General features: G+C 37.5%; 1 protein-coding gene across 1 annotated transcript; it reads right to left on the reverse strand.

Moving 5' to 3' along the window:
• Positions 1–4,358: 4,358 nt before the first annotated feature.
• matk (megakaryocyte-associated tyrosine kinase) lies at positions 4,359–12,520 on the reverse strand. The gene is made up of 12 exons (XM_053321939.1): positions 12,503–12,520; positions 11,334–11,447; positions 11,122–11,237; positions 10,324–10,543; positions 9,121–9,214; positions 8,868–8,933; positions 8,615–8,714; positions 8,333–8,417; positions 7,296–7,369; positions 6,796–6,988; positions 6,110–6,196; positions 4,359–4,733 (listed from the first exon to the last, which is right to left on the reverse strand). Exons 2-12 carry the CDS (start codon positions 11,445–11,447, stop codon positions 4,545–4,547), a joined length of 1,338 nt encoding a protein of 445 aa, XP_053177914.1. The 5' UTR covers positions 12,503–12,520; the 3' UTR covers positions 4,359–4,544.
• Positions 12,521–12,937: the final 417 nt, after the last annotated feature.

A 12,937-nucleotide genomic window follows, 5' to 3' on the forward strand; every position in this document is an offset into this window, starting at 1 on the left:
CATCACAAGAGTAAAGGCTGTTAGATTAGCACTTCCTGAGGAGTTTGGCACACATAATGCTATCCGAACATCCCCAAATTCAACGGAGAATGGGACAGTCGCTAACATTAACCTTAAACCTAATAGCATCCAGGGGTCAGCTCCCTCATAGTGGGGGTTTTTAAGTGTCAAGTGTAACTCTACAAATTATGTTTGTTAATGATGTGCTCCTTTGACTTAGGAGTAATGTTGGGTACCTGCTGAAGCTCACTAATTAGCTGGACAACTGCAATTGTGGGTTGTGTTACAGCAGACAAAACATTGTTTAATCTAATCATTTAGTTTTATGTTTTGTGTTTTGGTCTAAAAAAGACACCACCCTCCAAACTCTTTAGATGAAGAGTATTGTTTGTACTTCATGTGGCCAAATCCAGACCTACGCAGGTGTTTTATTGAGCCTGATACAATAATCAAGTATGAGATTAAAAAAAAAAAAAAAAACATCCAACACTTCCCAAGTTGCAACTTGACAAAATGGCAAACATTCACATCTTTCAGATCCCATGTCCCAAGATTGTAACTGGATGAAGCAGCAGAATTGGCTGCAAAGTACGCTAGACACACAAGGTTAATCTGATTCACTATCATGGTTCAGAAGTCATACTTAAAGATGCACTTTGACATTACAGTTAATTCCTATGACACCTCTGCTAGCGGTGAGGTTTCATCGTGCAACCAACTGAATGCCCTTTAACCTCCCCTTCAAAGCATGTAGGAAAACTTATGGTGGCTGCAAAAAACACAAAAGGCCCTCTCTAACGCATTAGTAGCAGTATTTGGTTTGTCCATTTTGAGCTTCTGTAGAAACATGGTGGTGCAATGTGGAGGGCTCTGTGGAAGAGAACCTGTTCCTTATTTCTTATATTAGGGTGATTATATGCTAACTAAAGCATACTACATTATATTTCATTTCTGTCGAGTCAATTCTGCTAAATGCCACTAAATTCTACACACTGCACCTTTAAGATCGAAACCAAAGTGTCTTCCTTGTTGGTCTGTTCAGGTGAATGTCAGGACTTTGATATCAAGAAGTGTCAAGATGCTTTACTGAATTTTAAGCCAACAATCATAAGACTAGGCCAGGTATGTTCCACTTAAAGTCACAGTCTATTAGTTATGAAAATACTATTTATGTAGTGCTATGTACCTCCATTTGTACTGTAAAGTATGTTTTGTAGGTGAAACGATTTGGATTTAGGTGCTTTTCTCACTTCATTTTAAAAGTATTATCATTTATTTTAATACTATGCATTGGCATTTACAGTAAAAATGTATGCAATCATTTTAAAACGTGACAAACTAAAACAATCTTTTAATTTAGTGTGCATAGTTATTTTCCCTTTTTGATAAGCAAGTCAGTCAGTAAGTCAGTCATTGTCACGCAAGCATGTCAAATGTCAGGCAGTAATTAGGTCCATAAATATCTGGACCCTGACACAAGTTTTGTTATTATACCTGTTTATTAAAACTTACAGCTATATAATGAATATATGGTAAAATGTAATAATAATAATAATAACGATAGTAAGGATATTTAGTATAGCACCTTTCACAGAAAGAAATTCACAAATTGCTTCACAATAATAAGTTAAAAATAAGATCATAAAACTAATAATACAAACAATAAAAACATAAGCTGCAAGATAAAGTTAGCACACAAACAAACACAGACAATGAGAGAAACACACAAAAGAAGAATCACTCATTTTAAAAGATGCTTTTTAGGAGCTTCATTAGAGAATGTGGACCACATGTCTAAAGAGTTCCAAAGTGTTAGAGCCAGTGCTGCAAAGATCACCTTTTGTTTCAATCAAGAGTGAGAGACAGCCAGTAGGCCCTGGTCAGAAGGCCTGCTGGTGATATGGGGAGGGATAAGGTCATAGTTGTACTCAAGTGCCCGTCCACGCAGGGCTCCATACGTCAAAACAAGAACATTAGAATGAATCCCACAACTGATGGGAATCCAATTTAAAGAACCATCTGACATGGATGTTTACATACATTGAACTCTTTAAAGTTCTCATGGTCAAGATGAGGGGAAAGACTGATGTTGGAGGGGGGTGTGGAGGTGTCACCAAAATCTTTAAGACTGTATCCATGTCTGTCCATGTCTATGTGGTCTTGAAAAGTCTTTAAAGCACTGAATTCAGTTTTCTCAAAAAAGACCTTTAATAAATCTCTAAATTTCAGTGCAAACTTTTTTTTTGCCTATCGAATGCAGTGATATTAGTTAATATTAACTATAAAATTATTTTTTTAACAGACTGTGGGCTGCTGGGAGACATACACCTATAGACTAAAAGTGGATTTTTTTAAACAGTAAATTTTGCACATCAGAGGTTGTTTAATCACTTCAGCCAGCACCATCACGCTGCTAGATAGCACTGTCACTACTGCTAGCTACAGTAGCTGGGAAGATCATTATCTCATAATAGGCATTTTTAACAAAAACCTCTATTAACTACAGCTGCATTGATTGGCCAATGAATTGATTAGTCAATTAGCAGATGCTCAATTGCCCATTATTTCGATTAATCGTTTTACACATTTTTTAAGAAAACATACTTAAATTCTATTTGATTAAAGAAAAAAGTTATCTATGATAGAAAACTGAATATTTTGAGTTATGGACTCATCGGGACAAAACAAGACATTTAAATACAGTAATAAACATTTTTATGGACCAAATTAATAATTGATTTGAATGAGAAAGTGTGTCCAAACTTTTGACTGGTACTGTGGAGTATATATATAGTATAGTATAGTGGAGTATATATATAGTATAGTATAGTATAGTATAGTATTGTATAGTACAGTACAGTATAGTATAGTATAGTATAGATTCAAACGCTTGAAAATCAACACTTATCCTTACTTATTTTTGTCCTACGACATATGGACTGCATTAAAAATCTGCCAAAACCTGCCTTTATCACAGCAGACTTTTTGACACATTGTATGAAAAAATCAGGTTTAACTAATGACATTATTATATTAATAATGATAATAATTACACGTGTCATTCTACTACTATGAAAAGTAAAAATGCTGTTGAAAAAGGTCTATTGTCTTTGCTCTCTTGAGGAATTGCCAGCTTGTTGTCTGCCAATCCACGCCACTGCTTTAGCGGATAAGTATTAGTCGAAAGCATACTTTGGAAGGCAGTAAACCTTCTGGGAAAAACGTCTTGAGAGCTCAACCTTTAACATATGGGTACAAGGATAAAGGCTTTGTCTTTATATCCTTGCATCTGTGCAACATAAACATCTCCTGACATATTCAGGAGGGGGAAAAATCCTTCATTCAATAAAGACAGCAAATCTTTTATTATAATTTTTTACATTTCTGTAAATCCTTGTGCATAAAATTGCTGCTCATCCTATTAGAGAGCTTATGGAAAACACAGAGCAGATTGATCAAATCGTGGAGAACCCTCGATCACTGTGTTTACTGTAAAATAAGACGAGAGAATCAGGCCTCAATTTGGGGTCCGTCTCTGGGGAGAGAGACAAATATGGGGCTTACAGCGACTTAAATCTAATGACATCTTCAATTTGGTCCTCTATCGTGACAACAATCCAAAAAAAAGAGGCTTCATTTGAATGAGTTTTGAAGTGAAAATATTTTAATATAACCAAAAGATTATTTTATTTTATTACATTTCTATTAAAAAAACACCTGATAATCACACAATACAAACATGTGGTCTATATACTGTAATAAATAACATACATCTCTGTGTGTCTAAAATAAACATCTGCAGCCTGAAATCTTTTATATCCCAAGATTAATAAAGTCATTTTGTACCTGCAAAAAGCAAGAGATCCCATGAGGACAGTGGATAACACAAAGTTGCTCATTTAATCTCAAAATCCTAACATAGACAGTAGTAGTAAGTAGTAGTAGTAGTAAATAATTTCACATAGATTTAATCTTATGAAATTAAAATTTGAATGAATTGAATCAAAGTCCACTTCAAGCATGATGACCAGAAAAGTGTTGCGGACAAAGGCCAAATTTTCTTTTTTAGATGAACTGTTATAGATTCCTCATCTAATGTGTGACAAACTAGCAACTGGTCCACAGTGCACCCCACCTCTCACAGACCCCACCCCCTGCAACTCTGCATGGCTCTACAAGCATAGTGACAACAAGCTTCACAAATAGTAGCTTTACATTCTCCTGTGGGTTTATTTGAAATGTGTTTTATTTTTTAATTTTATTTAAAAAGCTAAGTTTAATTTAGGATCCATGTCATCTTTCAAGTTGTCACATTTTGAAAATGATGATGCCACAGTCTTTAATCATCCAGTTTGGCTTAACTTGCTCGATACAACCATGAATCACTCACTGGCTTTACATAATGAGGAGAGTCACATTATCATTGTCCCATCGGCTGGTTTAGAGGAATCCTGCTGGAAGTGTTAAGTTTAATGCCACAGAATGGGCAACAATATGTAGATAAACCTAAGCTCAAACACTCTTTCAGTTTCAGCTTCTACTATCTATCGGCTGTGTTTACTCATCTCTTGCATCTCTTGTTCAAGTTTCTCCCTCAGTTTGTGGAAAGTGGGCCTTTTGCGTGGCTCTTGTTCCCAGCAAATCCTCATCAGAGAGTAAACGCCTGCTGGACAGTCCTCTGGAGACTCCATGCGATACCCTCCCTCCACTCTCGCCTTCACCTCCTGAAGAGACTACAACACAGCAGGGATGACGAGGGAGGCAAGATCAACAAGAATGAAGAGGGAGAGGTAGAAAGGGTAGTGACATGAGTTTGTAGTACAAGTTGATAAATTGAGCAAATTAATAACAATAACCAGGGAAAAGGTGCATTTCACTCAGGGCTACATTGTGCGATTTCTCTGCATAGCAAATGGAAAGGGATGCTATTTTCTATCATGTGGTTTCCCAACTTTAGGTGGGGCTGTCACTCTTTTCCTGTATACAGTATATAAAGTATTGCTTGTTTTTTGCTCACATGAATGTTTGCCTGATTTTGGTACACTGACAAATAAATCAAATGAATTTTTATCTGAATTGAAACGTAAGACTATGCAATATTAGTGAGTAAATATTTGAAATGACGTAGAAGAAAACTTCCTTTTTAAATGTTTGAATTGAAATTTAGAGTCTGACTTCAAACTATAGTAAATCCTACTTGAGTTTCAGTTTCAGTGTAATGTTTCACAGGCACTAAGGAAACACGGCCCATGTGGGATTTACATGAGCCTTCCTGCTGTCCTCACTGGCCATGAGATTACCTGAGAGAGACTAGTGTGACAAACAGGGCTACGTTTAAGTAGCCTAGTCTCCTTCATTAACGTGTTTACATACGCCAGTCTTCATCTGACGTCAGACTAGACTCTGCTAATTTGGCCTATTACCACACCTACCTACTACACCTACCTGCTACGTAACTGATAAAGTCCTCTGTCTACCCACATAGTCTGTTTATAAAACAGATTAGTTAACTGATTGAAACAATACAGGTATTTCAACAACTCTGTTGACTGTTGTCCTGTAACAATGTGTAATAAGAGTAGAGTGGTCTCTAGATCTCGGCTAAATCTCTGTCTTCACTGATACATGATACCATTGACCTTAAGTAGTTTCCTGTTTAGATGCAGTAAGTCAATTCAGAGATGATGGAGTGGTGACGAAGGTGAGCACTTGGTCTGACGCACCTGCTATGTGACATAGATGTGAATCCTGACATGACATAGTGACAATTACATAACAAGTCTAATACTGTTTCCTGTCTTTTTGGGCCGGGTGAATGAACTCAAAAGGGGTAATGATGATTAATCTGTGGCCATATCCTGCAGATTTGTCTTACCTGAACAACGGGTGAGATGAGGTGGAGATAATCTAGCAGAGGGCTAATTTATCTAATTCATTAAAAACAGCTTTTTCCTATAACTGGAGTGTCAGTAATGTCTGGTTCATCTCTGAACCAGCCATTACCGTACATGCTGACCCATATACACACACTGACAGACACAAATACACACATAAACACAATAGTGACATAAAAATAGATTAATGTAATAAATGGACTGGTGCTGCATACCATTTTAGGGTAGGGTTGACGGCCATAAGAGAAAATCTCCCATAGAAGAATACCGTAACTCCAAACATCTGACTTTGTGGAGAATTTCTGCATGTGAACAAATGTGTGTACATGTATTAAAAAATGCACAATAAGAGCAAAATAAAGAAGAAAATGGAAAGACAAAGACATTTATGTTGGCATTAGATACACTGCCTAACTAGAAAAACAAAAGCTCTTCTAATTAATGGATTATTACAGATCTAAAAGGCATTAATAAATGATTAAATTAACCATGAACAGATCCATTATTAAAACTTAAAAACTATTGTTTTCATTAGGAGTACCAGCAGAGACAGACTGATGAGTCCTTGCTTCCTCTCTTTTGGTTCATTGTCAGTGTTAAATGAAAATCTGAGTAAAACCCTGAGAATTGTGCAGCATTTCTTTTGTTGTGCTACCTTACACTGCAAATGTGTGTAAGGTTGTGTTTTGTAAATGCATGCAACATGATTAGATCATTAGGATTCAGTAATTACTAGATAAGATAACTGGTTTTAACAAAGAAGGGGAAGCAATCAATAAAATAAGCTACAGGTGAGCAGCAAATGTTATTATCTTGAAACACTTATTATTAAGCTTTATTAGCTAATCAAAACACACTGTAGTGAGTTATAACCATACAGAAAGTGACACGGAAAACCAACCTCTTTCTTCAGAGCTTCTGGAGCAGTCCATTTGATTGGCAGTTTCACGCTATCTGACACCTTCAGATCCTTGGTCAGGCCAAAGTCACTAACCTTGGCTACGCTGTCATCAGAGACTAGGACGTTACGAGCTGCCAAGTCTCTATGAACCAGCTTCTTAGACTCCAGGTACTCCATCCCCTCACACACATCACTGTGAACACACACAAGTCTTGTTTTTATTTTGTACAGTCCACTGTTGATCACACACAAACTCTTTCTTTCTTGCTCTATTCTGTACACACATCTATTGCACATCTGTCCGTCCCGGCAGAAGGATCCCTTCTCTGTTGCTCTTCCTTTTTCCCCTGTTAAATGTTTTAAGGGACTTTTCCTTATTTAAACTGAGTGTCTAACAATAGAGGATGTTGTATTGCTGTACAGACCTCTGAGGCAAATCTGTGATTTGTGGTATTGAACATACAAAACCATTAAAGATGGTCTCTGATTTTTCAACTTACAGTGCAAAGCGAAGCAGCTTGACAGAGTTTACAACTGAACGCCCTCTTGTCCTGAGAAAGTTAACAAGGTTACCCTGCAACACACACAAAAGATAAACTATTTAAATGAAGTGCTCAACAAAATAATGAGTTAATATAGGCACACATGAGGGAGAACCACCACAGTTAACAATTATTGAATTAACCAGAAAATCAGCATTGATTGGACTTAATTACTCAGAGTTTAAGTCAAACAAACCTGGTAAACTAATGACTGTAATCGTTTTCTCACTAGCTGCTGGTGATGAATCTGCAGAAAAAAACTATTCTGCAGCACATGTTGAGTCTTAGTTTTTTAGATACAAAGTGGCTCCCTTGCTGTTGTTAAGGAGAAACTACAAAGAGTCGATTTCCCACCAAGGACTAATTATTTTCATCAAACAAGGTGAATATGTGTGGTTTTCTTTTCTGCTTCATTGGGCCTGATTTACTAAGATCCCAAATAAAGGGTACTAAACTGTGTGCACAATGCAATAGATTGCGCGTTTAGTTTGTGTGCGTTTTGCGGGTGATCTACTAAGAATAACTACATTAATTCAATCAGGTGCAACAGGGTGGAGACAGCAGTATTTAAATGAGGGTTTTGTGTCAGGTTCTAATGGAAGAGGTTAACAAATATATTGAGTTATAACAAAAACAAATATTACCAGAAATAATGACATTTGGGAGAGTATTTGTGACAAAGTCAATGATGTTAGTAAAACCAAAAATATTCCACTCCAAAAATATTAACAAGGGTGGAAAAAGTCCGCCCTGTGCGTATTCTGTCATTGTGTCTCATTCCCCTTTCCACAGTAACAGTAGTCATCTGTGCTGAGCCAGTTGACTCATTTTTACACACGCAAACCTTTAGTAAATCAGGCCCATTGTGTAATGTAAGAAGTCTTGTATTTTTTAAACCTATTTATTTTGCTATTTATTGTACTACCTGTTCTTAGTATAACATAATGTTTTACATTTGAAATTGTGAACCACAGATAAATGAGCTGTAGCTGTACCTTCGTCATGAGCTCTGTAACGATGTGAAGCCCTTTGTGAAGGATGACCCCCAACAATCGCACCAGGTTTTTATGTTGGAGCTTCCTGAACAAAGAGAATCCACATGAAACTAAATCAGGACCACCGGTAGAAAATACATACTAACAAGTAACAGAGATACACTTGCATTTACACTGATATGATCACATTGAGTTGATTTTTCATTGAGCTTTCTCAAATGGTTAAATGCTTTCAAAGATAAATGGGGAAACATTCAAAATGAGAAACATCTTCAGACTCACGTCATTACTGTGGTCTCCTGCAGGAAAGCCTGGGCTGTGACATCACATTTGATGGTCTTTACTGCCACCCTCTGGCCCATATAGTCCCCTTCATAAACAGCTGAGAATCACACACACAGAAGTCACTCATCAGACTACATTCAACAACTAAGACAACACTTTTTTGTGTTCAAACTGTAAGTTTGAAATTTTGTAAGGGTACAAAGAGGCTGATAATAACACGTAAAGTAGACTAAATAAAGGGAAAGCTCACCACCAAACTCCCCCTCTCCAATATTTTCTCCCAGTGTGAGCTTCGTGATGTCCAGCAGCCATCCCGCTGCAGAGGAGAGAGACAACACTGTGCATAACCTTCAACATCTTACATGCTTTTGTGATCATTACTGTCAATATTTTATAGAGTAAAAATAACAGTCAAAGATTCATTTAAATTGATTACACAAATAAGGCTCTGATTTTCTAATGTTTTTTCAGTCCTGCTGAATAAATCTAGACATCAAACTTACATTTAGAGAGCTCCAACTCAGCTGATTTGGCTCCAGGTTTTTGCTTGGGCTTCAGAAGAGTTGTAGCAATGGAACCTTTGTTCTCTGAGTAGAACTGCAAAAATGGAAACAATGACAACTATTCACCATGCAAACAAACATATTTATAGTAGATCATATTTCATCTTTGGTCTCTATAATTCATTCTGTTTCAATACTTCTTTTGGTTCTGAATGCTTGTTTATTCCACATCTTATTTTACAATACTGTACACATGATTATTTTCTTGAGTTCTGGAGACAACAGTGATCTTATCGGCACTTTCACTCAGATACTGTGTGATCTTATCTGCACTTTGACACAGATACTGCAGCTTATGCCCTACAAAAACAGCCCCTTGGTCTTGGTAAGCCCTTTGAAGATTGTGGTCAGCACTGTGACTTGTCTACAAAACAGTGAGGGTATAATGCAATGCAAAGCAATATTTAGCAACAGAAACCATAGCATAAACTCCTCCAAACAAAATATAGCGGAATTGCATCATCTAAATTATAAACTTATCTAAATTGACATCAATGCCTGGCTAAGGAGACATGATTCAGCCCAAATCTGCATCTGGAGCATCACATCCTCCCACAGTTTCCTCACAGGAGTAAGTCAGCTGGTCTGACTCATCTGAAGCCGTCTGCGGTTCTCTGATAAGATGGAGCGGAGCCCTTCTGTGCAGTCTCACACAGACACAAGCAGGATACAGATAAACAATGAAGAGGCTGCTCTTCAACTGTTTTTTTTCTGGTGATGTTTATATGTTTACATTAATGTCAGTTACACTGGTGGGTTTTCAGGTTTACACATACTTGTGCATATGGCAGTGGCTCTCAACTCAAACTTTTGACATCTTCTGTAGTGTGAACATGAGAGTGATTTCTCCCTACTTCTACTGTTCTATTTTAAGGATTTTTAGAGGCCCAAGAGATAAAATAATGCAATATTTTGTGACCCCTCTGGCTGATCATGTCCTGTAAACCATTTGTTTTGCAGATTGCATGGAAGAAGCAGCTGAACTGATGCAGCTGAGTGTGCGGAGTTTGTCTTTCACAAAAAGAAGATCCTCCGAGTTTTATGCACATCAGAGCTGGATTTCCAGAATACATACATACATTTATATTCACAATACAAACTGATCAAATAACACAACAGTGCCCTGTCTTTTTTCTCTCTTACCTCTATCATGTCAATAAGGTTGTAGAAATACTCCACGTTATCAATGGTCAACTTATTGTCCTTATATATCACTCGGTAATGGACGACCTCTCCGGAGACACTGATGCACAGGACGTAGTCACCAGGGTGGCGGACAGACTCTCGCACCAGGAACAGGCCATCCTCGGGCGGCTGCAGCTTACTCACCGCCTCCGGGCCGGAGATGTTACCATGAAACCAGCTAGTTAAAGATAGCAAGAGGTGATGATCACTCATACTGATACACACAGATCTAGCAATTGCCAAGATCGAGGGCTAAACCAATAACATCCAGAGCCAGGGCCTACTTTTATTTATTTATTTATTTTTGTAATTTATGTTGTTTTTTGATGGTTCACATGGTCAGAATTTTACTACTGCCAACACTAGTAAGCTAGTAGTAGGATGTTGGTCCTCATTATTTCTAAAAAGAGGTCACATAGGCTAAATTAATTAAGTATAATATCAATAATATAATATAGAGGCTAAAGTTCGAAATACCTTCCCTATTCTAATTTTATGTTTAACCATTGAGACAACAATAAAGGAAGTGAGGCAATGTCTGTTTGCACGTCCATCATTAGCCCACACAGTGTGATCACAAGATCACACATTTTATTGAACCTCAGCTTAAATTAGAAACAAACTTTTCTTTATTTCACAGCCACGCCCCATATGTAGCCTATATACCCTATGTAAGCCCACCTTGTCACACAGCTGAGGTTTCCTGTTAATAGCTCTAAATATGAAGTGGAAAGTTCAGAAGAAGAGAAAACATACGGCATGAGGCTGAGGCCTGGATTCACGCGCAGAGCCTCTCTTTCACGAACATTAGTGGAGTTGACAAGTCCCTCATCTCCTGTGGTGTTGTGCCTTGCCTTGAAGTATCCTTTCTTCTAAAACAAAGAGAATTCAAAGTCCGATTGTATCATATGGTATCAAATAGTGTTGCTCCAGCTGACATGTACAGCTTGTACAGATCTGGACAATACCGTGCTCGTATCCACAATAGTGAGGATGTCTCCTTTGTGGTATGCCAGTTCTCCAGGTTTGGCTTTCCTGTGGTCCCCCTTGGCCACACACTGTGTCCCAGCAGCCCAGCTCATCTGTAGGAGTAGAGGAATAGAGGGACGTCAACCCCTTAAAAGGATAAGTTCACAGTTTTTCCAAGTCTTTTTTGAAACAACAGCCAAATGCTCATATCAACACTGAAACAGCTGTTGCTTGCTGTAATCATCCCTCCTGTTCACACTGAGCATTAAAAGAACTCTTTCAAATTATAAGTGATGGGGGGACAAAATCCAGAGTCCTCATTTTGAGTGAAAATACATTTAAAACAAATTGTATAAGCCTCATATAGGCTTCAGATCAACTGAGTTAGTCATGTCAAGTTAATATTTACCACATTTATTTACCACAGTATATTTAGCATCAGATTTCCTCTTTGTGTGTGCCTGTTGAGCTGCAGTGGAAGTATAGTGACAAAAACAGGAACTGTGGTTCTGAAACACACGCCACGTTGAAAGTTGACTTGATTTGACTAATTTGGACGGCTGAAGCTTCACATTAACTTTAGATAAACTTTTAAATTCATTTTTACACCCCCAACCCTCCTGACAGTTGTTTTAAGAGACTTGAAAAACTGTGAACCTGTCCTTTAACATCTGTGCCTGTCTGAAATGATGAAGTCAGACTTTTGACTAAGGCATGTAGTTACTTGACCATGTGTATATGTACTGGTCTATATTTAGAAAGATTCACAACAAAATCTACAACACTAGGTGCATACTTGTAAAATGTACTGTATGATTTCCGTTAAAGACACTAATATCTAAATATAGAGTTACAGACACACAAAAAAAGTTGAGACATCCTGTACTAAGGGTTATGGTACACATTTAACCAGTGACTTCACTTTTTACACTGTAATACATGTAAAAATAACAGCGAGTTAGTCAAATTGATCCTAACTTCAGTTTATCTCACAGATCATTCTTAAAAATGTGTTATATTACTAAAAGAAGAGTAGCCCATCTATTCAAGATATATATTTCTCAGAGAACTAAGAGGACTTGTTTAAGCTTTGGACATTTACTTATATTCAATTAAAAAAACACATTTATTTGCAGATCATAGCCACTGTAGTCTGTACAGTACTCACCTCAGTCAGGGCAAGAAGTCACCTGTCAAGAGAAAAAATGTCTGAGCAACTACAAAGCATAAAATACCACACTGAATACTGAAGAGAGGACCTGAAGAGTAGCTATTGTCAATTAAACTATTAATGGAGATTTTAAAGTAGTATTATAAAGCACAAAGACGTTAGTGAGTAAGAGGATAGAGGCAGCTCCTGTTGCATGAATTAAAAGTCAAAACCTGAGGATGAACAGCATAACCACATGAATGTTTCAGTACCTCTGGCTCTGTGGACAGATAACACCCTTTCCTTCAGGACTGCTGCTGCTGGCTCAGTAATATGGATGAAAACACAACCATAACATGAAATCCTCAGAAGAAGTTGCCCATGTTTGTCTCATCCATGACGTGACATCAATTCCCTGGTAAATTGGGTGAGAAGCTGGAGATTTTCACAACG

The sequence above is a fragment of the Scomber japonicus genome, chromosome 7, assembly GCF_027409825.1.
Source record: "Scomber japonicus isolate fScoJap1 chromosome 7, fScoJap1.pri, whole genome shotgun sequence".
Classification (NCBI taxonomy): domain Eukaryota; kingdom Metazoa; phylum Chordata; class Actinopteri; order Scombriformes; family Scombridae; genus Scomber; species Scomber japonicus.

Bases quoted from the DNA above. Each gene is read 5' to 3' on its own strand.
- matk (XM_053321939.1), bottom strand. From the start codon at position 11,447: ATGAGCTGGGCTGCTGGGACACAGTGTGTGGCCAAGGGGGACCACAGG. The intron at 8,934-9,120 runs GTAAGTTTGATG...TCTCCTCTGCAG, and splicing joins TGAGTTGGAGCTCTCTAAAT to CGGGATGGCTGCTGGACATC. The intron at 4,734-6,109 runs GTATGCAGCACC...GCTGTGTTGTAG, and splicing joins GTCAACCCTACCCTAAAATG to TCTCTTCAGGAGGTGAAGGC.